Source organism: Benincasa hispida, chromosome 3 (genome assembly GCF_027475165.1).
Source record: "Benincasa hispida cultivar pf3 chromosome 3, pf3_genome.v1.1, whole genome shotgun sequence".
In the NCBI taxonomy this organism is placed as follows: domain Eukaryota; kingdom Viridiplantae; phylum Streptophyta; class Magnoliopsida; order Cucurbitales; family Cucurbitaceae; genus Benincasa; species Benincasa hispida.
Window position 1 is genome coordinate 17,124,017 of NC_143480.1, and position 24,259 is coordinate 17,148,275.

The 24,259-nt window shown below is 30.4% G+C and overlaps 2 protein-coding genes across 4 annotated transcripts; one reads left to right on the plus strand and one right to left on the minus strand.

The window, feature by feature from the left end:
* The first annotated feature begins 5,526 nt into the window (after positions 1–5,526).
* LOC120073927 (Pentatricopeptide repeat (PPR) superfamily protein) lies at positions 5,527–8,147 on the plus strand. The gene has a single exon (XM_039026846.2). The coding sequence runs from the start codon at positions 5,873–5,875 to the stop codon at positions 7,661–7,663; it is 1,791 nt and encodes a 596-aa protein (XP_038882774.1). The 5' UTR covers positions 5,527–5,872; the 3' UTR covers positions 7,664–8,147.
* Positions 8,148–8,477: 330 nt separating this feature from the next.
* On the minus strand, positions 8,478–13,594 carry LOC120073928 (protein MID1-COMPLEMENTING ACTIVITY 1). Of its 3 annotated transcripts, XM_039026847.2 has the most exons (8): positions 13,192–13,594; positions 11,857–12,493; positions 11,159–11,574; positions 10,748–10,851; positions 10,533–10,604; positions 10,161–10,267; positions 9,286–9,373; positions 8,478–8,781 (listed from the first exon to the last, which is right to left on the minus strand). In XM_039026847.2, the coding sequence occupies exons 2-8, from the start codon at positions 12,262–12,264 to the stop codon at positions 8,729–8,731; spliced, it is 1,248 nt and encodes a 415-aa protein (XP_038882775.1). In that variant the 5' UTR covers positions 12,265–12,493; positions 13,192–13,594; the 3' UTR covers positions 8,478–8,728. The 3 variants fall into 3 exon arrangements, 2 of the variants coding, with proteins under 2 accessions (XP_038882775.1, XP_090168613.1); XR_005480845.2 differs by lacking the exon at positions 8,478–8,781 and having other exon boundaries at positions 10,537–10,604; positions 13,192–13,593; XM_090312487.1 differs by lacking the exons at positions 8,478–8,781; positions 9,286–9,373 and having other exon boundaries at positions 10,108–10,267; positions 10,537–10,604; positions 13,192–13,447.
* Positions 13,595–24,259: the final 10,665 nt, after the last annotated feature.

The following is a 24,259-nucleotide window of genomic DNA, read 5'->3' on the forward strand; positions in this document are numbered from 1 at the left end:
AAACATGAGTGGACTTGACATATCATATATATCTTTTCCTCCCACTGAGTATTTTAACAACCTAGGGTTTAATTTACTTAGAAAAATACGGCTAGTTATTTTTACTAAATGACTATTTAAGTTTGCCCAAATGTAACACTTACTTTGGAAAGTTAAACAACTTTGATCAATATTCATTAAACACTTTAACAAATATTAATCAACAATTGCATGCTTGTAGCAAATCTATCTAATTCACCTTTCTATGTAGGTTCCCAGGTAGGGGTGTTCCATTTCCGTCAGTTTAAATATCCTAGCCTAGCCATAACCCATCTTAGACAAAAGGTCCCTTATAGATAGATTTATTACAAATTTAATCTTTTATTTAAATCAATTTAATCCTATTAAACTGATTTAAAATATTAAACTTAGGTTTCTAATCTCATTAGAACCGTGAGCTTAGGTCTATCTCAATCAAATTTTAAAACTATTTTAAAAAATGATTTTACCTAAGTTTGTATGTAAATCTTTCTTATTGATTTTAATTCTAATTTCATTAATTATAACTCTTATAAAGAATGAATAATCAAAATCAACCACATTGCTAAGCTAGACATCCATAAGGCATTTATAACTTTTATAAATAAACCTAAGTCTCATGCTTCATGTAATGTTCATTCATTACTATTATATAACTCTTATATAACAAGTAATGAACGAAGTATATATGCTCTCATACACCCTTATATTATAACACTTATAATATAAAGATGATGCATGGATATGCTTATTGCATGCATATGTTATAAATTTTATATTATATGATGCATGAGCTTGCTTTAATGTAATTTAATCATGCAAACTACTACTATATTATAATAATATAAAGATGATGCATGAATAAATGCATAACCTATGGTGGGTTTTAAATCTATATGTCATACATTATGGCATATAAACAAACATACATCTCATGTACATTAAATAAAATTGATGGACTGGGATAATAGCCTCAAAAACCAGAAAAATAAAGCTAACTATTACAAAGAGCATCGAGTCAATCGATTCAAACAGGCGAACCAGGTTTTGAATCGCCTGGGTGAAGCTTCGTCATTTGATCATGTAGCATATCCTTCAAATCATCGAGTAACGCCTATCGAATATAAACAATCGTGCAGCGTGGATCGAATTCCTTTGAACTATATACTGAGCATGAAGGCCACGTGATCATGCAGTGCACATCACGCACGCCATGCGATCGAGTAGACAACGACTATACGATAAAGCATGATTGTCTAACAATCGAGGAGAAAGCGTTGAGTATCTCATACCGTATGATCGAGTAGCCAGTGACTACACGATGAGCATGCTGGCCTACTCGATCGTTTAGTGCGCGCACCATGCGTCGAATATCACATACTCAACAATTGTTTACCCCGAGCGTCCATGCGATCGAGTAGCCAACGCAACAGATTGAGTAAACTCTTTACTCGATCGCATAGCATTAGCCATGCAATCGTTTAGCAAATACTACATGATCAAGTAGGACTTTCCTGTACGATCGCATGGCCAAATCTAAACGGTTATTTACCTTGGGTTGCACGATGTGACCAACTGTTGGTCTTCTTCCTCGAAGCAAACAGCATCTTCATGTATCTGAAGCTTCATCACAAACGACTCAAACAAAACAAAACTTGAATACAGACTCGATTGCTTGTTAATTATGCCAAAAAACGGAGGGGCCCTTACTAATTAACTTTGAAAACGTAAAGAAAGCTTTAAACAGAGGCAACCATCCCAAAATTATCCATCAACAACAACATCCACAACCACATTTAACACTTAAATGCATTGTAGAATACTTAAAAACTCACCAAGACTGTAAATGGCATTTAGTACAGTAATGAAATTTGGAATATTAGAATAATCTGATACCAATTGAAGGTACTCTAAATCAAAAGAACTGATGAGGGGAAGCGGATCGTTCCAAGTTCCATTGAGAAATAACATATACATTTACAGTCAAACAAAAATAATTTGCATAAAGAATAAATTACAGCATGCTTCTTAAGAAAATACAAGGGGATCGAGTACAATACCTTTGAAGAACTCTTTCTTCACGTATTTCCCTCGATAAGTCTCCAACGCGTCCAAACAAGAACTCGAACGCAACGATCAGAACTCGATCTCAACAAGCAACTAAAAGATCCTCGATCTCAACGAGTGAAACTTGATCCTCGATCCTCGATCACCAGTGAGTAAACAAGACACCACCACAAGATTGGTATTCTTAGTGTGAGAATCCAAGAGTTGTGGGCTCTATATGATTTTGGATAGAGGAATGGAGGAAGTAAATGATCGATTATGCGATCAAACGATCGTGTAGAAGAAGAAGCCTATCGTATAGACTTGATACTCGATCGTTTACTAACGAGTAACTATTGTATTGTAAACTCGATACTTGATCGTTTAGGTTCTAAAGCTATCGTTTAGTAAAACTAGTTTTTACTTGATAGTGTTTCTGTGAGAGGTTTTGACCAAAAAATTTACACTGAATGATTTTGAAAAACAATTTTTCCTTTTATCTCACAGTTACCATAAAATCGTAAATAACCTCCCACTGAAGTCAGTTATAGAGAAAAAGAAAAAAATTAATTATCATATAATTAATCAATTATAAATAAATATAATAACTAACTTATCATATTATATTTATAACCTATAGTTTATATGTTGCATACATCATATGCAATATATAAACTATAATTCTTTTTCTATTTTATGGTATTTAAAGTAAATCATATCATATATAATTGAATCAATTTAATTATATCATATGTAATCAATTTCTTCTTGTTAATTTGAACGCTTCAAACTAACCTAAAATCTTATTCTTAACTTGAACCCATTGAGCTACCAAGGGGACTTTATTGACCTGTAGCTTGAAGCTCCAACAGTACATAAATAACTGACTAAACTCTTTAACACGATATCCACCATTCGTTACCTACTGAGCACTCCACTAAAGACCAACAGTTACACTCTTCGCACTATAGATATATTTTTGTGTCCATTGGATATAACCAATCAACAGTGTGATGACCCTTCACAAATTGCTCGTAAGTACAACTGGATCAAGTTACCGTTTTTCCCTTGTAGTTACATCTAACTCCTTAAGTATCACTAATTCCTCTAATAAACAATAAATCATGATTCTATTATGACTGAGTCCTCTCTTCTCAAGAGAGGGTATGACCACTATGTTCAAGACCTGGAATCAGCCCTTAAGGGAACAATTTATCTACTTACCCCTGCTTCGGGGAAGGAGTGAATTCCGTCTTGTGTAGCTGATTTCCCAGCTCCCCAATCAGACGAATCTCCAAAATAGTAGGCTTGTTGAGTTAGTAGTTTGGTCACTCGCACCCATACAAATCAAAGGACCACCCTCATAGGCAGGAGTTTCCAACTCACTCAGGATTCAGGTCATGTCACTTATGGTCATCCTAGTAAAATGTAAGTCTCTATTATCAACTACATTATATAAAGAGACTAATCATTTCGTGGTCCGGTCTTATACAAACTCTTTATATAGGATACCCCCGCTCGCATGTCTCTATATGAATAATCAGGATCAGACCATTTGTAGCACTTTACAATACTTGTAACATTTACATAGCAGGCTGTATCCGTAGTGTCATCGGGATGAGGTATCCCTCCTTATCCATCTACTACAAACCATTTAGGTTATTAATTTAAACAATATCCACTTGTAACATACTTGTTTAAATTTACATAAGATAACCTCAGATCTTAGTTTATTGGATTGAGTAAATGCCTATAAATAACACTTATTTTATTAATAACAATATGTTTACAGAGTTTACTAACTATGAGACTACCAAGAGATTTAAGACAACATTCCCAACACCCTATACTTTACAAGGAGAAAGAATTACGGTTTGAAGAATTAACTTACCTTTGAAGCCAAAAAAATCTTCACGAATTTCCTCTCAATTGGTCACAAACTCTTCGTACAAAAACACGAACAAAAATTAGCAAATCTAACTTTAGACACCACCACAAGAGAGCCTCGTGTATTCTCCGTAGGGGTTGAGAATTAGCAGGAGTGTGTGGGCTTTACATACCATGTTTAAATTACATAAAATGATGTAGGATCTTTGTTTATTTGATCGAGTGTATGCTCATAAAATAACAATTATTTTAATAACAATGATTTGTTTATACAAAGTTTACAAACTACAAAAATACGAGAGAGATTTAGGATACCAATCCCAACAATCTCCCACTTGTCCTAAAGCTAAGGGAGTGAAATGTATAATACAAATAAAGTACAAAATATAATAAACTAGGGCATATACTATACTCCAGTAGGATTATCAACCATAAATGCGCTTGTGAATGGGACATACGTACAAAAAAAAAAACTCGACATTACACTAATTAAAAATCAACTATAGTCAAAGTGAGCATAATCCAACTTACGAATGTGTTGATAACTAGAGGTATGTGGTTCGAATCCCCTACATCTACTGTACTAAAAAGCGAGAATCAAATATAAACTTTATAAAATGTAATTATTGTCTAATCCGATGATTAGGATTCACATCAATTAGTTATGAGTTCGATTCCCATTCTTTATTAGTGTGAGACATACCACTCTTACACATGTTGGGTGTTGTCATATATGTATTCTTCTTTGTTCAAATGATATATATTGATCTAAGTATTGTTGAAATCTCAAAATGGAAAAATTAAATCTATAGACATTACTTCTCCCTCCAAATTTCTTCCTTAGTTATCTTTTTTTTTTTATATCAATTATTTAAAAAACTAAGCCAAAATTTGAAAACTGAAAAAAGTAACTTTTAAAAGCTTGTTTTTGTTTTTGAAATTTGAGTAAGAATTCAACTATTGTACTTGATAAAAATGCAGATCATTGTAAGAAATGTAGAGGAAATAGACTTATTTTCAAAAATAAAAAACAAAAAACAAAATAGTTATCAAAGGGGACGGATCTCATAATGTCTATAAGATGCATGACCATACTGCTCTTATTTTCAATTAGTTTTGAGATAAAACCTCATATTATGTATCTATCTATCCGAGCCCATCAAGTTAGGGCATTTGTTTCAAAAATAAAAATTGGAATCCAATCCAAGAATGATGAACCTAAAATAACATCATCTTAATCAATTGATTTCACAAGCTTATTGTCAATTTCTCTACATATTGAAAGAAAAAATGACATATGAAATAAAAATATTTACAAATATAACAAAATTTTACTCTATCTTTATTATTGTTCATCGTAAATAGATTATGATATTTTGCTATTATGCATAAATATTTTGAACAATTTTATCATTTATAATATATATATATATATATATATATATATATATTAGTAAATAAATATTTTTCGATTATTAACAATATATATTTGAACAAATTTATTACTATATTTACACTAATGAGATTGTAATGCTTATTATTTATGTTTCAGATTTCATGATTTTTCTACCGATTCACGTTTCATGCACTTATACCCCGAGCCTCGAAAAAAGAATATATATACGAATAATTTTTCTCTCATTAAACGAAAGAGTTTTTTCACTTAAAATAAATAAATATCTTCCATTTTTGTCTAAAAAATATATATATGTTTTCCATTTCTCCTTCAGTTCCTCTCCACTACGTCGCCGTCAAACGCCGTTTGAAACATATTTGGCATCGCCTCCATAGGGCAACTCGTATCCTGCAATTTGCAAGCGCACGATGAATATGCGTTAATGGCGGAAACTAAGTGGAAGAAAAACCGTAAGAAGAAGAAGAAGAATTCAGTGAAAGTAAATCGATGTTATACCGCAAATGAATGGCAAGGATTTCCACTCGAAAACTCTTTCGCTTCACACACGCTCCCCTCCCTTTGCCCTTCAAATCCGTTGATCGTTCTTCCTCTCCATTCTCCTCTTTTCCAGAACCAGATCTTTCACTCGACACCACAAATCCTCCGAGACATAACCGAAGCCACTCACTTCTTCAATCATGTCAAAGCGTAAGAGAATTACTTCAAATCCATGGTCATTTGATTACCTCTGGTCTTTTTAACCACCATTTTTGGGCCAACAGAGTTCTATTGCAGGCCTCAGAGTTTGGCGACATCGTTTATACTGTTTTGATCTTCAGGTATATCAGCGTTCCCAATACCTTCTGTATCAATAGAGTAATTAAGGCTTATTCTCTTAGCACGGTTCCTCTAGAGGCTGTATTTCTGTATTTTGAATGGCTTGGTAATGGGTTTCGGCCAGATTCGTACACTTTTCTTGCACTTTTTTCCGCTTGTGCGAGTTTTGGCTGTGAGGCTTCTGGCCGTAAGTGCCATGGACAAGCTTTCAAGAATGGGGTCGACTCTGTGATGGTTTTGAGAAATAGTTTGATTCATATGTATGGCTGTTGTGGGCATATTGAGCTCGGTCGGAAGGTGTTCGACGAAATGTCGACGTGGGATTTGGTATCCTGGAATTCTATTGTTACTGCTTATGCAAGAGTTGGAGATTTGCATTCTGCCCATGACATGTTTGATAAAATGCCTGAGAGAAATGTTGTGTCTTGGAATTTGATGATTAGCGAGTATTTGAGAGGTGGGAATCCGGGCTGTGCAATGAAGTTGTTTAGGAATATGGTGAATATAGGAATCAGAGGGAATAATACAACAATGGTAAATGTTTTTGGTGCTTGCGGTCGATCGGCCAGGCTGAATGAAGGAAGATCGGTTCACGGTTTTATGTACCGTAATCTGATGAATTTTTGTGTATTTATCGACACGGCATTGGTTGACATGTATAGCAAATGCCAGAAAGTGTCTATTGCACGTAGAGTTTTTGACAGGATGCTGAGTAGAAATTTGGTTACCTGGAATGCAATGGTTTTGGGGCATTGCCTACATGGGAATCCTGAAGATGGACTTAAGCTGTTTGAGGAAATGGCTGCCAAATTAAGAGAAATAAATGGGGAAACTGGCAGTGGCAAGGAATTCAAGCAATATGAAGGTAAGCAAAAAGTCTTTCCAGACCAAATTACATTTATTGGTGTTCTATGTGCTTGCGCCCGAGCAGGACTGTTGGAAGATGCAAAGAATTACTTTGATGAGATGATCAATGTGTTTCTTGTGAGGCCAAATTTTGCCCACTACTGGTGTTTAGCCAATGTTTACGTTGCAGCAGGGTTGATACAGGAGGCTGTAGAAATACTGAGGAACATGCCTGAAGATAACGAGGACTTCTCCTCAGAATCGGTTGTATGGATTAACCTGCTCACTACATGTCGTTTCGTGGGAGATGTTTCTTTGGGAGAACAGATAGCAAAGTATTTGATTGACATGGAACCTAAGAATGACTCGTACAATAGATTGCTTCTCAATATTTATGCTGTAGCAGGGAGATGGGAGGATGTTTCTAGAATAAAATTATTGATGAAAGAAAAAAGACTCGGAACGATGCCAGGTTGTAGACTAATAGACCTGAAAGAGATCGTTCACAGATTAAAACTGGGAAATCTTCTGCAAGAAGGGATGAAGGAGACAAACACAGTGATGCATAAACTTGCTAGTGAAGTGAGTCTATTGTCAAGCATTGCTGCAGGGCAATCAGATTTTGGAGTTTAGAACCAATTTGCTATCAAGAAAAAAATGCGTGTGTTTAATCTTGTTGCTTGTAGTTCAAGCCCAGGAGGGTCTGTTTCTGTAGTATGACAAAGATGATCGAAACACTAGACTCACAGATTTAAGCGATCTCCCAAACAAGTTGTGACCGTAACAGCATATTGCTACCTGAAAAAATGAGCACACAGTCCTGGAGAGTTATGCTTTTAACATCATATGGTAGCTGAACAGCAGAAAGAGAAGGTTTGTTTTCCCTGCTCTTCAGCTCATGATGTTGTGGTTATGCGGCAGATTCATGTTCAAAGCTCTCTCTTCAACCTTGCTGCATATGAAGTGAAGGTGGAACAATAATAGTTATTGTATTTATTGTTCATCTGAATTCATGAACAATTTTGACGAGCAATTGTTCTTGATCTTATCTTTCGATTCGATCCGGTTTGAATTCATTTTGATCATCATGAAATAACAAGTACTAAAATTCTCAAAATATCATCAAGCTGTCTAAATTGATTTGATGTTTCTAACTCCAATTCGTACGAATCTCATCATTCTTCTGGATCATTCTGATTTTTGAAGAAATTGCAAGTTTCCTGAAAATGTGTCTTTAGAGAGCAGCGTAGTTGCAGCTGAGCAAGATGAAACAAAGGAATGTTGGCTCTTACTAATTCAACTCACATGAATCAAAGGAACAACTTCCTTGATTTGGATAACCAAAAAAGGAAAGCAATTGTCTTCGTAATTTGCTGTGTACGTCGTGGGAAAACTGGACATCTCTATTTATACACCAAACTGTCTTGCACAATTCAGAGTCACAATATTGAGTTCAAATCCATCCTTGAACCATGAACATCTGTTATACAGTCTACACGTGCTTTTTCTATTTTATACCAAAGAAATGTACTACTGAAGAGTATTTATAACACTATGTACAGAGTATACCAACTTTACACTGGGTTAATCAATAATGATGAGACTAAGCAATGTTTATTTACAACTTACATGGAAGCGTCCAGGACAATCAAGTATATTGACTTTCCAAAGCGACTGAAATATGTTTTCGGTTACCTCTTAGGATTCCATGTATTGCAATGGTGGGGGGATGGTTTTTGTGTCCTCCGTACCTGCAAGTTTAATTTTGAATAAAATTGATGGGAAGGTCTTTCTACCTGTAATAGTACTAACATGAAGGTTTATCCACGGGCATCCACATGACAAAAGATGTATGATGTAACATTATGTTAGTGCATGTTAGAGAGTGATTTTGAAATAGTTGAAATCACTCTTATCGTGTTTAAAGTACCTTTCAATTCGTTTACATTTGAAATAGCTCAAAAATCAATTCAATGTTTAATTTTGTACTTTTAGACACATTTTTCATATAATTACAATTGATTTTGAATTATTAAAAGCATTTTACGACTAATTTTAAAAATGATAAAAATAATTTTAGCAATTTTAGAATTACTCACATACATGTCCTTATATTATCATAGAAATTTGTCAGGCCATCGTTAAAATTTTGTATATTACCTTAACATATTTGAACAAATTATTGTGTAAAGGTTTGGACATCAAAATAAAATTTTTAAACCAAAAAATAGAAATGAAGAATTGTAAGTACACACCGCAACGCATTTCTACTTCTCGCCATTCTTGGACGAGCGCACAGCAACAACACAGGAAGTGAGAGAGAAAATCATCAACAAGGCCACCCTGCAAAAGAAAGTGACCAAGAAGCGAAAGACGTGCATCACTAATTCGGATTGGTAATCAAAGGTTATACATGTCCAAAAAACAAGTTACGAACTACGTTATAAAAATGCATTATCCTAGAAAGTACACACGAACGTCAAATAGATATAGAGTAGAGCAAGAGGACTCGAAGCAAGAAGCGGATCGTAATTACAGAAACTCACAAAGCATCCAAGTAATTTAATACTCGCGGCTAGCAACTATGGGCTGCTAGGTCATGAGCTCGAGAAACAATCTTTGTCATTGGCATCTCCATGGGATACGAACATCTAAGCTTCCAAAAGAAGCATATTGCTACCCTCACTATCTAACCTTTTAAAGATACGTTTGAGAACGATGTTATAAAAGTAAAAATCACTTTTATCATTTCAAAAGTATCTCAAAATATGGTTTTATTAATTCAAAATCAATTTTGTTAGTATGAAAATTATATTTAAAAGTGTAAAATCAAACCATAAATGATTTTGATTATGATTTTGAGTGAATAAAGAGCTGAGGCTCAATGAAAATATAGTTTTTGGGGTGGAATTTGTGGCCTAAACCTAATAGGATTTGTTATTTTTCTAGTTTCTTCCTTAACAGAATGCAAGATTGTTTCATAATAAGATTTTAATTATTTCAAAATCATTACCTCACTGAATTGAGAGCTATTCTTTCACGCAAGGGTGGATGGTGGATGGAATGGACTGAAAAAACCGGTTTAATTGAAGAAGGAAAGTCTCTATTTATAAGTTAGAACATTAGTTACCTTGATATTTAACATATTCCGGAGTTTTCGTCGGAAACAGCAAGTGTAACAACAGCATGAGAACACCAAAGAATATGCCATCAACTCGTTACACGCATCCGCTGAAGCTGATAATCAAAGGAAACGTAAGACTTTTTTTTAGATTTGATACGTTACGAGGCATATTTTATGCTAGATCTTCAGCATTGGAGCCATATATGGTGTTGAGAAGACGAAAGCGAGAGGGACATTCGTTGAGATATTCTACATTTTGTGTGATGGATCCATAAATCATGAGATTATCTCCGACTACATCACTATTGAATCATGTTATCTTAACCATCATTATGAAGCACTGGCCGAGTTGAAAATAGACATTTAGTAATTACTTACATACATGCCTGTCGGTGGCGACAGAAGCAACCTTTGACAATGTCCAACAAGGACAGAAAAATGTCTTTATACCTGGAAAATGTACAAAAAATACTTGGAATGAGAAACAACACATATGCACATACCGCAACCAATTATACTAAAGAAAGAACACTCTTCAGTCCTATCACGAGGGCAAGCTAACAAGTACAGCTTCAAAAGTGAGATGAACGTACAAAGATAAGGTTGTGAACAGCAACCAAACAAATCAGCATGCCATTCTTCATGTTGACAATTGCTGGCTAGCAGATCACGTCTTGATGAAATTGATGATCCCTTTCTGAAAGTGGAGGAAAAAAAGGGAACAGAATCCACCATATGAATGATTTCCAAGATAATCAATATGCCAAGACATCATGAAGTTTCACTAGCAGACATTGTGTATATTAGTTAACTTATCAGAGCATTCTAATCCTGATGGAAATAGAAGAGTTTGAACTTTCAAAACTGATATAAGAAATAGACATTGGAGTCTGTTTGTCCGTAACAGTATGCAAGACCACTAAAACTGCTAGCATCTGAAAAATCATACCCATAGATATACCCACGAAAATACAAAGAAAGGACTAAAACAAAGACAAACCTACCTTGCCATAATAGCATCTCTATTCTTGTTAAAACTTCCATCATACGCATGAGTAGTTCCACCATTGGCATCAGAATAATTATATTCATGTTGTGTCGGAATGCCTCTCTGAAAATCTTTTTCCATAAAATAATTGGCAGATAAGGCTTCTGTGATATCAAATAATCGTTCAATTATTTGACATTGCCCAACATCCATATTAGATTGAGATATTTGCAGCTCAAGCTGAAGTTTTTCATTTTCCTTTTGAAGCGCATCATGGAGCCCCAAGTTTGGGTAGGAACGAGAAAGAGTTTTTTTCAATATGGAAGCATCGTACTTGATACATTCTGGTTTGAGGATCACATCCTGGATCTTTCTATCATCCTCCTCGAATGTATACTCGCATTGATGCTTTTCAATATCATCAAGCCTCTCCTGAGAAAAAAAAAAAAAACAACAGAGAAAATCACTTTAATCGAGTTAGGCCATCTTAATAAGCACAAGCATCAAATCAAACTACTAGGAACCATTTTTATTTTTATTTCCAATATGGAGATAGAATGTTTCGTATTAGTAGGATAGGTACTAAATACACTAAAATGAACTTTTCTTCGTTTTGATAGGTAGTAATTGATAGATATCCATTTGTCAGTTAACAAAATGAATAAAACAGCGAGAAATTTATAAAACTAACAGTAAAAGAAAGTGAATTATTACTCTGACTCGTGCATTGTCCACCAAATTAATCAGAGGGACGAGCCTTAGGTATCTATCGATTTCACTTTGAGCCTTCCTGAATTGATAAACAACATTCCAACCCATAGCCAACAAATAGAGATAGCTACGATCCTGGCAACTATTGATCAAAATGTATGATTTTCTTAAGGCATCTTCCAGTTGCTCTAGAGGCTCTCGAGTCTCAGGATATTTCTTCAGCTCTGAGATCTTGAGTTGGTCCAATAAGTTCCCGATCAACTTGAGATGCTGTGCAAATTGCTTGCAGTTCTTCTTGTGCATCCTTGCGGTATTTGCTGCTTTTACAATCATTGAAATCAGCTGAACTGCATTGATACCCGTCAGCTGGGCCACACCAGCAACGTCCCCAAGACTATCCCACGAAGACATACTTAAATCGAAATGTGCTTAGAAACACCACTGTCCATGACCCCCTAGAATTTCCAAATTGCTTACCAAGAAGGTCACCAATTCCAAGTTTCCCTTTCCTAATCAGCAAAAATTCGACTGCGGAATCTTTGAGAAACAATTCTTGATTATACTAGAAATTTCAGCAATCATCATTTCGTTGAAGATCTCTAACTCTTAGAAGTTCAAACGTCCAGCACGCACTTTTCAGCTGCATCATAGATTATCCAGATAATTGCATGTTGAACCTCAAAGGAAAACAAAAACACACAGGTACATCTACATTCATCACACACACATATATTTTGAAAAATAACAATCTCGAAACGCTACGACAAATTTCCAGTATGTTCATGATTGTTTTTTAAGCTTCCAACGAACTTTTCGGCAAACGACAAGAAACTGAAAAGACAAGTAATACATGTAATTTTCCACTAATATCTGATAATTTAAATTAGAATGAAAGATAGAATCATAGAATACAGTTCAGATCGCCTTACAAATAACATAACTTCAACTGAACTTGATATTGCATCCGAAACATAAAATGCAGAACACTAAAAAATTTAAATTAGAATAAGAGATAGAATCATAGAATACATTTCATATCACCTTACGATAATAAAGATAACGATAACATTACTTCAACTGAACTTGAAATTGCATACGAAGCAGAAAATGCAGAACACTATAAAATTTGAATTGAAATAAGAGATAGAATCATAGAATACCTTACAAAATAACGATAACGATAACATAACTTCAACTGAATTTGAAATTGCATCCGAAGCACAAAATGCAGAACAACGATAAGTTCGAAAGAGCATGCCGGAAAAGAGAAACTCAACTATTTTACAGAAAACAGAAAGATTTCTGCAGTGAAGAAGTAGCAGAACTTTGGATACTTACATTTTCTGAAAATCATTAAGCGGTAACGATCTTCATTTGTTTATTTCGTCTCTTTGCTGGAATTTGGGACATTCAGAGCAGAGACCTCTGAATCGCTTAGATCATCGTTCGAAATCTTGTACCTCCACAATCTGCTTTGACAGTTTCTCGTGAATTGAATAGCTCTTTTGCAGAAGCGCTCTCCCCACACGCACGCCATGAGAGTCATGTAAGCAACTATCATGCGTAACCAACGGAAAAGCCCTTCATATGTTTCAAATTGCAACATTGCCATTCCCGCGAAATACAGATTTTTATATATATTCTCTTTACATCAATATGCATTTCTTTATTTGTTTATTTATCGAAAATTTGGATGAATATTCCTTTTTCAATCCCAAAAATATATATCAAATTTCACCCAAACTTTCAATTTCATCCGGCTTGGTATATATTATTATTTCTACCTTCTATTCACATTTCACTAGTTTATCTACCAATGTTAATAAAAATAAAGTAAAAAATAAAATATTATGTAAACTCACTAACCTCATTTATTTCAAATTTGTTACAAATTTAAGTTTGATTAATGTATAAATTTACCATTGAATAATTTTGCTAAAAGTCACAAATTTTAAAAAAAGTTAACTCACTTTTTTCTTAACTTTATCAAATTTGTACCACACATATGTTTCATAATTCATCCAAAACATGTGAGAATACTTTTTTTAAATAATTTATTGTATTGATATTCATTTCTTCGAAATTCTAAAAAAGACATTATATGGACGGAAAGGACCTAAACAATATTTATTTTATTTTATTTTATTTTATTTTAACTTCTTACAAAAACATATGCATAATGAAAATATACTACACTTAAAATCGAGTCAAATTATAATAGTTGATATTGATTTTGTAGTACTAAATTTTGTTTAAGGTTCTCTTTACCCTTCTTTCCCTCATGTTGTGATGATATTAGGCTAATCTTTGGTAGTTAATTTGATTTCCATGCTTTTTAATTTTAAGTTTTAAGAGTTGTGTCTCATAGTTTCTATACAAGTTCTTAATAAATTTCTCTATTCTCAATTTTGTAGGTAACATATTCTCAAACTTCAATGATTGGTTTAAAAGATTCTTGACAACTCAACCATTTTTAACTTTCATAAATTTATTGAACACAAAATTTAAAGTCTAATATAAAATTAAAATTTTGTCTATTAGTTGGTTAATTTTAAGAGGTTATTGAATATGTCAAAAGTATATTAGATACAAAATTATAAATTTAGGTCCGTTGGTAACCATTTCGTTTTTTGTTTTTAGTTTTTAAAAATTAAGCTTATTTCCTTTTCATTTCTTATAATGATTTGTAACTTTCTTAAATACAATAGTTAAATTCTTAACCAAATTCCAAAAAAAAAAAAAAGTTTTAAAAAGCTACTTTTTTTAGTTTTAAAAAATTGGCTTGGTTTTTTAAAATATTGCTAAAAATAGAAAACAAAAGAAGAAATTTGGAGGGATAAGTAATGTCTATAAGTTTAGTTTCAAAATAAAAAACCAAAAACAAAATAGTTACCAAATGAGACATTAAACAAAATTTTGAAAACTCAAAGCACATAACACTTTTAAAAATCAGTGTATTAGACATTTAAAACTTTAAAAACGTTCTTTTAAGAGACGCTTTAAGAATTTAACACTTGCAATTTAACCAAAATCTATCGTCCTTGTCACGTTAGATAGAAATAATAAAATTTTAATACGTTATTTGGTTTGAAATAATGTAACGTAAGTTTATGACAAATAAGTTATTCAATTATGAGTATAAGGTGAAGTGAAAGATCCCCCAAACAAACAGAGTAATTTGATATTAAGATTGTTTTAAATTAAGATATGTTTATTCTTTTAACGGGAAAAAAAGAAAAAAAAAAAAAAAAGAAATTTAATTAACTAAATTGGCGAGCTCAAAACGACGTAGCAACGTCCTTTCTGGTGTGGGATTCGTGACGTTTCAACCCAGCTTTGGTCGGTACTAGTTTAATTTGATATTTTGCTTGCCTTTGAACTGACACATAATATTGGGAAACCCTTCAATAAAAAGCAATTTTATTCATAATTAATGACCCCAAACTGATGCAAAATTCTAACTTCCAACTAACAAATTACGTCTCGTATGATAGCCTAATTAATTTGATTTTTTCTTTTAGATTCCGTTTGATAGTTGATTTTTTATTTCTTTACTTCCAAATTTCTTTCTTTGTTATCTTTTTTTTACCAATAATTTAAAAAATTAAGCCAAATTTAAAAACTAAAAAAAAGTAGTTTTTAAAAACTTATTTTTGTTTTTGAAATTTAGCTGAAAATTAAACTATTGTACTTAAAAAATACGCAAATCATTGTAAGAAAATTAGGAGGATTTGGCTTAATTTTCAAAATAAAAAACGAAATGGTTGTCAAACAATGTCTTTATTTTATTTTTTAAAATTAAGTCATTAGACACTGCTTCCACTTTCAAATTTATTCACTTTTATCTATTTTTTTATCAATAATTTAAAAAACCAAGCAAGATTTTAAAAACTAAAAAAATGGCTTTTAAAAACTTTTTTTTGTTTTAGAATTTAGCTAAGAATTTTATCATTGTACTTAAAGAAAGATGCACATCATCATAAGAAATGAAAAAGAAATAAGCTTAATTTTCAAAAATCAAAAACAAAAACAAAAACTGAAGGTCCTTGGTAACTATTTTATTTTTTGTTTTTGTTTTTTAAAATTAAGTCTATTTCATCCACTTTTTTGCCGCAATTTACATTTTTCTTGAGTACAATGGTTGAATTCTTAGTCAAACAAAAACAAAAATAAACTTTTGAAAGTTACTTTTTTTTAGTTCTAAAAAATTGGCTTGATTTTTTAAACAATTGGTAAAAAGTAAATAAGAAAGGAAAAAAATTGGAGGTGGAAGTAATGTCCATAGAATTGATTTTAAAAAACAAAAACAACAAACAAAATGATTACCAAACGAGATCTTAACTATCTATTTTTTAAAGGTATACTTGTTTCTTCCTAATTTTATTATGATGGATTTCAACTTTCTCACAAATACTTGAATTCTCTATTAAATTTTTAAAATAGAAGTTTAAAAAGAAAAAAAATTAAAAACTAAGTTAAGGAAAAAAACTTGGTTTAATTTTTTAAACATAGTTAGAAAGAGGAATAACAAAACAGGTAAATTTATATATTAATAAGTTATTTTTTGAAAACTAAAAATTAAATGGATGAATTTAATTTTTTTTTTCTTTTGAATTTTTTAATAATTTACTTTAAAAATTAAATTTATAAATACTACTCTCTCACCAATAAATTTTCTTTCTTTCTTTTTTTTTTTTCTTTTTTTTTTTTTTACATATTATCCCTTTTCAAAAACTAAGGTAATTAAAACAGTTTTAAAGTTCATCTATTTCTTAAATTTAAATCCAGTTGTTTCTTTAAAGATTATAGAAAGAAAAAAAAACATAAATTTCAAAACCATCAACTTAAAAAGTAAATATAAAAAAATGAACCAAAATATTTACAAAATATAATAAAATTTTAGAACTATCAATGATAGATGTTGAGATATTTACTTTATCTATCAGTGTAGTGTAAGTCTATCAACATCTATCATTGATAATTCTAAAATTTTATTATATTTTGTAAATATTTTGGTTCATTTTTTTATATTTAAAAATAGCCCTAATAATTGATAGACTTATAGATCAACGTCTATCATTGATAGTTCTAAAATTTTATTATATCTTGTCAATATTTTCAACCGATTTATCATTTGAAATAATTTTCCTAATCATTAACTTTCTTTTTCTCACTTTTTTTTTTCATTGCGTTTTCTTTTAATTAAGCAGTGGAGAAAAGGGAGGGAAAAAAAAAGTTTGAGGCAGCTTAAAGAAAAAGAGTCCTCCTCTAAGTTTCTAACCTCTACGTTTCAGATGATGTTTCATTTTCAGTCTTTATAGACCTGACAAGTGTAACAGTTTTCATATCTGATGAACCCTAATTTTTCTTTAATATGTTACATATTATATATTGTTTTTGTTTTTGTGTTTATTTTTATTTTTATTTTTGAAGTTGAGGATAAAAATTATTATAGGTTTGAATTCTTAAACTTCAAATAATATTTTATTTTGATCTCTAAACTTTTTAAAATATTTATTTTAATCTCTAAACTATGAATATTGTTCTATTTTGGTTCCAAAACTTTTTAAAATGTTCATTTACTATATCAATATTTTATTAACTTCTTAACAAAATGGACGATTGAACTATCAAATAAGTGAGCTACTCTAGAAAATCTAGAATTTCAATTTGTAAAAGTGGCAAAGTAGGAGAATTTAAATGATATTTTTAGTTCAAAACTTTAGTCGTTTGGTATTATGGCGTGTTAGTTATTGACATTTTACTTTTATCTCCATCTTGTTCGATACATCTAGATTCTAGTCATTAAAAAATATAAGTTCCCTTACATTTCTGTTAAAAAGTTAACATAATTTAAATAGTGAAAACTAAAACAAACATTTTTTTAAAATTTAAGAACTAAAATGAATGCTTTCGTAGAGTTTAAGAATAACAAGATTCAAAGGTTAGAAAGTAGAATTGTATTTAACGTTAGGAAGTAAAATAAGATTTAAACTTTTTTATATCTCATTTAAAAATAGAAAATTCATTTTAATAGGAGGCGTCCCCCAAATGGATTTGAGGTGGCGGAGTAGTAAGTGGTCCACGTAATTTGCAGAAAATGAGGCTTCTAGGTCCGGCCCATTGGCCCAAAGAAAATTAAGAAATTACTTTAAAAAATTTAGACCTATTTGATAATTATTTTGTTTTTTAAAATTAAGTTTATAGATATTATTTCTACTTCTAAATTTTTTCTCTTGTTATATATTTATTACTAATGGTTTAAAAAAGTAAGTCAAATTTTGAGGACTACAAAAATAGCTTTCAAAAATTTATTTTTGTTTTTGGAATTTGGTTAAGAATTATATAAATCATGATAAGAAATATAGATGAAATATGCTTAATTTAAAAAAAAATCAAACGTTTACTAAACTGTTTTTTGGTCACTGAGATGTTAGAAATATGTGCATTTGGTTCCTAATGTTTCAAATTAGTCATTTTAATCTTTAGTTTTTAGAAATAAATTTAAAAGGTCCCTCAGCTAATAAATATATTAGACTTAAATATAAAATTAATGAAAATATGATGTGACATGATGACTTAGAAAAATATATTTTTTAATATTTCCCGCTTCTCTCTTCTCTCTTCTTTATCTTTATCTCTTCTCTCTCCTCTATCTCCATGTCTCTTTTTCGGTCGTTTTTTCAATTGAAAATGATGATGAAATTTGCTCACTCTCTATCTTCTTTTTCTCACAAGAAAATGAAATGAATGTAGCATGTATGGATCAAAGATTTTGAAGACAAAAAATGATTTTTTGTTGTGAGAAAAAACGGAGACAAAGAGTTAACAAAAACGACAAAAGTTAAAGAAAACCTTCAAGTTGTAGTTTTCATGGCTTCTAAAAAGTAAATCAACATAAAAGAATGTAATTTTATATAAGAAAAGTACAAAAGTCTCAAATGGCTCTTTTGTTTTTTTTCTTTCTCTTCTATTTTCTTTGTGGAATCTTGTCTCTGTGATTTTAGATGTTGAAAAAAGGAAAAGTTGTCCGTGATGGCGTCAGGAACTTTTCTAGCGAGGAGGAAATTTGTTGAGATATCCAGGTGAAGGAGACGACCAATCGACATAGATAGGGAGATGAAGAATTTGAAGACTTTTCCTTTCTCTTTTATTTTTGAAATTCTCTCTAGAAAGGGATTTGAAATATCTCTCTCAACTTGTTTGTTCCTAATCCATGTAAGAGAAAGAAGAGAGATGAGTGAGCAAATTCCATCATGCTCTCCAATTGAAAAAATGATAAACAAAGATACATGTAAATAGAGAAGAGATGACAAGAGAGAAGAGAAAAGAGGCCAGAAGAAGAAGAAGGAGGAGGAGAGAGAAGACAAAGAAGTGCGGAGTATTAATATATATATATATATATACATCTTGCCACATATTTTTTAATTAAATTTATATTTAAATTTAATATATTTATTAGTTGAGAAACTTTTTAAATTTATTCTAAAAAACTCATGAATTAAAATGACTGATTTAAAATATTAGGAACCAAACGTATCTATTTCTAAAATTTTAGAGATGAAAAAGTATTTTCCCTTCTTATTTCATTTTCAAAAAATAAATTTCATTTAATATGAAGAGAAAAAAGAAAGAGAAGCTAAAATGGACATGGATTAACTCATATTGCTTAACAATTGGGAGGTTTGTTAACAAAAAAATGGAGAAGGAACTGAAGAGTTGGAGGAAAAAAAGAGTTGAGAAAAAGAATTAAAGGCGCATGAAAAAAATTCCATTAATCTATTAGGGCCGTTTGACAATATTGGAATACCAACTCAATATTTGACAACCAACTTTAAATGTTGGTGGGGTTGACAACCAACTCATCTCAATTATCTCTCCTTCCAATATTTTTAATGGTTCCATCCATTGGTCTCTATTGGCAATTATTGTTACCACACTCCGACGACATACTCCAATGAGCACCTTCCAGTAGCCAACTCTGACGACCACTTCTGATGACACTCCGTCAATCAATTCCGACAACCACCTTGGTTAAAAAAAATATATATGACTTCCACATTCACACGACCAACTCCGACGAAGAACTTCGGGCTCTACCAACCACCTCCGGCAACAACTCTAGCTACTAACTCAAACGACTACCTTCGCACAACCAACTTCGGCGACATACTTTACCTACCACCTTCGTGTGCCCAACTTTAACCACCACTGATAAAAATAAAACGATGAGTTTAATTACCCACCATTTTATCACTCTCACTCTCACCGTTTTCTCATGCGTTTTCATTACTCTCCCAACTCTCTCGATTACTTTATCGTTTTCCTTTCTCATGCTCTCTTCACATTTACTCTCCTTCTCTCATATTCTCTCTTCTTTCACTGTATGGTTCATTTTTCTCATTTTTTCTCTTCTTTCTCTGTCTGGCTCGTATGGGTTTTATTTTCCCCTTTCTTTCTCAACTCCTCCTTTCTCTTTTTTTATTTTCTTTCTATGGTTGTTCTTTTAGATCTAATTATTCTTCTTCTATTTCAATTTTTTCTTAGATCTAAAAAATATTACATACGGCGTCCTATTATTATTTCACTAAACAAAAGTTCAATGATATGTTTTAAACAACCTATCCTGTGATGTTTTCAAATATTACATAATTCTAATAAAATAGTGGAATCTAAATTATGGCTCAAGTTTTTTTTTTAAAAAAAAAACGATAGTTTGTACACTAATGCAACATAATAGTAGAAAAAATAGACACCAATATTTCTAAAATTATTTCACTGGTTTTAGAAAAAGGTAAATTCATATTCCACAAGTTGGTAAAAAAAGACTATCTAATAGTTGGTTTTATGATTTAAATGGTAAGATTTTAGTAATTGGTAAAAAATGACTATCTAATAGTTAGTTTTATGATTTAAATTGTAAGATTTTAGTTTTTTTTTTCGAGATTAACATTTAAGTGTCATCCCTTCAATCTAAAACAATGTCAATAGTTTCATTTGATGACACTAATCCTTTAAGTTCTTTTTATTTTTTATGGTAATTAATGATTAAGTTGGTTTTTGAATTGAATAATCACTTCTATTTGAGTGTTTAAAAAGTTGAATTCAAAATTTTGCGTTATGTATATGAATACTTTGTAGAGAATTTGTTATGTTATGCAAATGGAAAAAAATTATAAGTTTTTTTTGTTTGTATCTTAGAAAAGTTAGAAAAATATGTGTATAGTTGAAAATTAAAATCAACAATAGTAAAAAAAAAAAAACAAAAAACAAAAAAACAAAAAAAACAAAATCAATTTCATTTACAAAGCTATCCTCAACTTAACTTAAGTCAACTCTACATCCAAACACATACAATAATTACTAACTAAACAACTTTGCACACCAAACACAGATAATGTAACTCTGTAACTCTCCAAATAATAATTACCAACTCAACTCAACTCTCTGTTTTTTATCACGTATCAAATACCCTCTTAGATATTTTGAAAGTTTATTTGTTTATTAGATAAAAAATTTAAATATCATGGATCTATTAAACATTTTCTAACAAAAAGATATTCAAGTCCATGTTGAACACAAATTTAAAACTAAGGACTAAATTTGTAATTTTTTTTTTTTAATTTAGGGTATGTTTGGAATATATTTTCAAGTGTTTAGTTTAAAAAGTAAGCTAATTTAGAAGAATTTGGAGTGTTTGGTGTCACAATCGCACTTTCGGAAGCTCCACTTAACGATTGTGCGACACTTGTTACCGCTCACAAACAAGTCAGTCAATTCGAATATGGAATGTTGATGGCACACCGGGTGCCTCTTGCAACCTCTACCCCCGTTCAAGAGAAAACAGGTTTAGAGAAAAGGTTTTCACAAACGTTTGAATGTATGAATAGCGAAGAAAAAGATTGTAGTAGGCTAGAAAGCAATAAGCAACAACAACGACTTTATAGCATACCACTCCGAGTATGGGGAAGTGATGGTTAGTCTTATCCCTATATAGTGCATTATGAACGAAAAGCCAATTGACACCATTGCATATGCAAAAGGGCGAGTGGTCACTTACAACAAAAAGTACAAGGAAAGAAAACTAACTTAATTAATGAAATACATAACATGAAAGCATGATAAAAGGGGGTTGGATTGGGCATGCGGCCATGGGCAACAAGCTCTGGACAAGCATGATCGTGACATTTGGCAACCGCTCAAAATAGTTTTTCAAGTGTATTTTAATCAGTTTTTATTTTTAAAAAATGATTAAATAAAAATGAGTTTTTTTAAAAATATTTTTTTTTCTCAAATCAGTCCAAATAGGCTCTTAGTTTTTCTATAAATTTTTATAATACAATATAGGACAAGGGTATTAGAACCACTAACCTCTTGCCCACTAAAATATACTTCATGTCAATTAAGCTATACTCGATTTGGCTCTAAAAATACAGGTTTTGGTCCTTAGGTTTGAAAATGTTGCACTTTTAGTTCCTAAGTTTTGAATTTGCTTTCAATTTAGTTGGTTTCAAAATGTTACAATTTTATCATTGAGATTTGAGTTTTGTTTCAATTTGGTCTATATGTTTCAAGATTTACACTTAACCTATTTTCATTAAAGTTCACTTTCAGTCTTTGACGTTAATGTTTCACTTTTAGTATTTGACATTAATGTCTTTTAATTAATTTAAAGTAATTATGAAGTAATTTAAATTTTTAGTAATGATGAAAAATAGTGAAACATAATTAATTTTGTTAATTATTTTAAATTAATTAATAGACATAAACGCTAACTATAATGATAAATTGAGTTTAAAAGTTTAAATATTGAAATCTAGAAACCAAATTGAAACAAAACTCAACTCTCATAAATAAAATTGTAATATTTTAAAACTTAAAAATTAAATTCAAAGATTAAAAGTATAACATTTTGAAACTTAGAAACAAGATAGAGACTAGATTCAGAGAAATGAAAAAGATTAGTTTTTCTATAAACTATAATTAGAATTATAAAAAAAAATAAAATAATATACAAATATACTGTAAAATTGAAACAATTAAATTGTGGTTGGAGATTTTCTAGATGTCTGGGAATTTGTGCATAGAAATGCTATCAGAATTTAAAATTGAGTTTGTGTTTATTTATGAAATTAAGCATGAAAATCTTATTATAATTGCAATAGATTGATAATTTAAAGAATAAATAATATTCAGTATATCAATAAAAAGTTAATTAATTATGAATCAATAATAATTTTAATTATAAATATTTGAAGATCGAGTAATTTATAATTAAAACCAACCAATTAATGCATTTAATAAACGTCATACTAATTACAATCAAGCACTTAATTATTTTTATTATTAATTAAGTTCAACATTAGTAATTTTACTTTTAATTAAATAATATAAGAAAATATATTTTAATGGACAAATATTATATAAAATGTGAAGAAAATTAGATAAAAATATGATATATTAATAAAGAATACTAAAAAGTGTTTTGTAAATATGATATGTTAATGATGAATTGAGTAATAAAAAGTAATCAAAATAAATAATAAGTAATAATTATATGTTCATAATAAATAATAAATGATCAAATTAAAATTAATCTCCATAAATTACTTGTTTATTAAAAATAATAATAATAAATTATTATTATTGAAAAATGAAGTTTAATACTAATTAAATTTAACTAACTCCTGTTTAATAATGAAATATATTTAAGATATTATTAGTTAATAAATTAATAATTTATATAAAAAATAATTCCATTCATTTAATAAATTTTTATTATAAAAATAAGTTAAAGTAAATATTCTAATGAATCATTATTGATTTTTTAAAACAAATATTTATATTATTTTATTAAATTAATATTAATTAATTAGTTAGTTAACTATATTCAAAGTGAAATGATATATAAAACGAAAAATAGGAAAAGAGAAAATTCACCATTCTTTAAAGAATAAAAAACCCTTTATATGTGGGAAATGAGGATGCTGAGAATAATTTATTCCCAACAAAGAGTTGAAAACTGTGAAACAAAGCAAAAAAACCTGCAAACCAAAAGGTTGAAAGGATTTCGAATACTAGAAAATAAGTTGTTAAAAAAATACTCGAAAATAACAAAAAGCAACCACTCCCACGACCCCTCCAACCAACGAAATTGTGTGGGTCAAAACCGAAGATGAGTATTAAAATATAGATGTCGACATTTAGATTTCAATTTAAAAAATATATAGAATGATGTAAGTCGTAAAATTTATTAAAAAAAAATATATATATTTAGATTAATAATTAATCTGTTTTTATTCTCAAATAAAATTATAAATTTTGATATTAATATTATTATATATTCATATAAGATTAAATAGACAATATATTTTATATATATTTTACCGTAGTAATAAAAAAAATA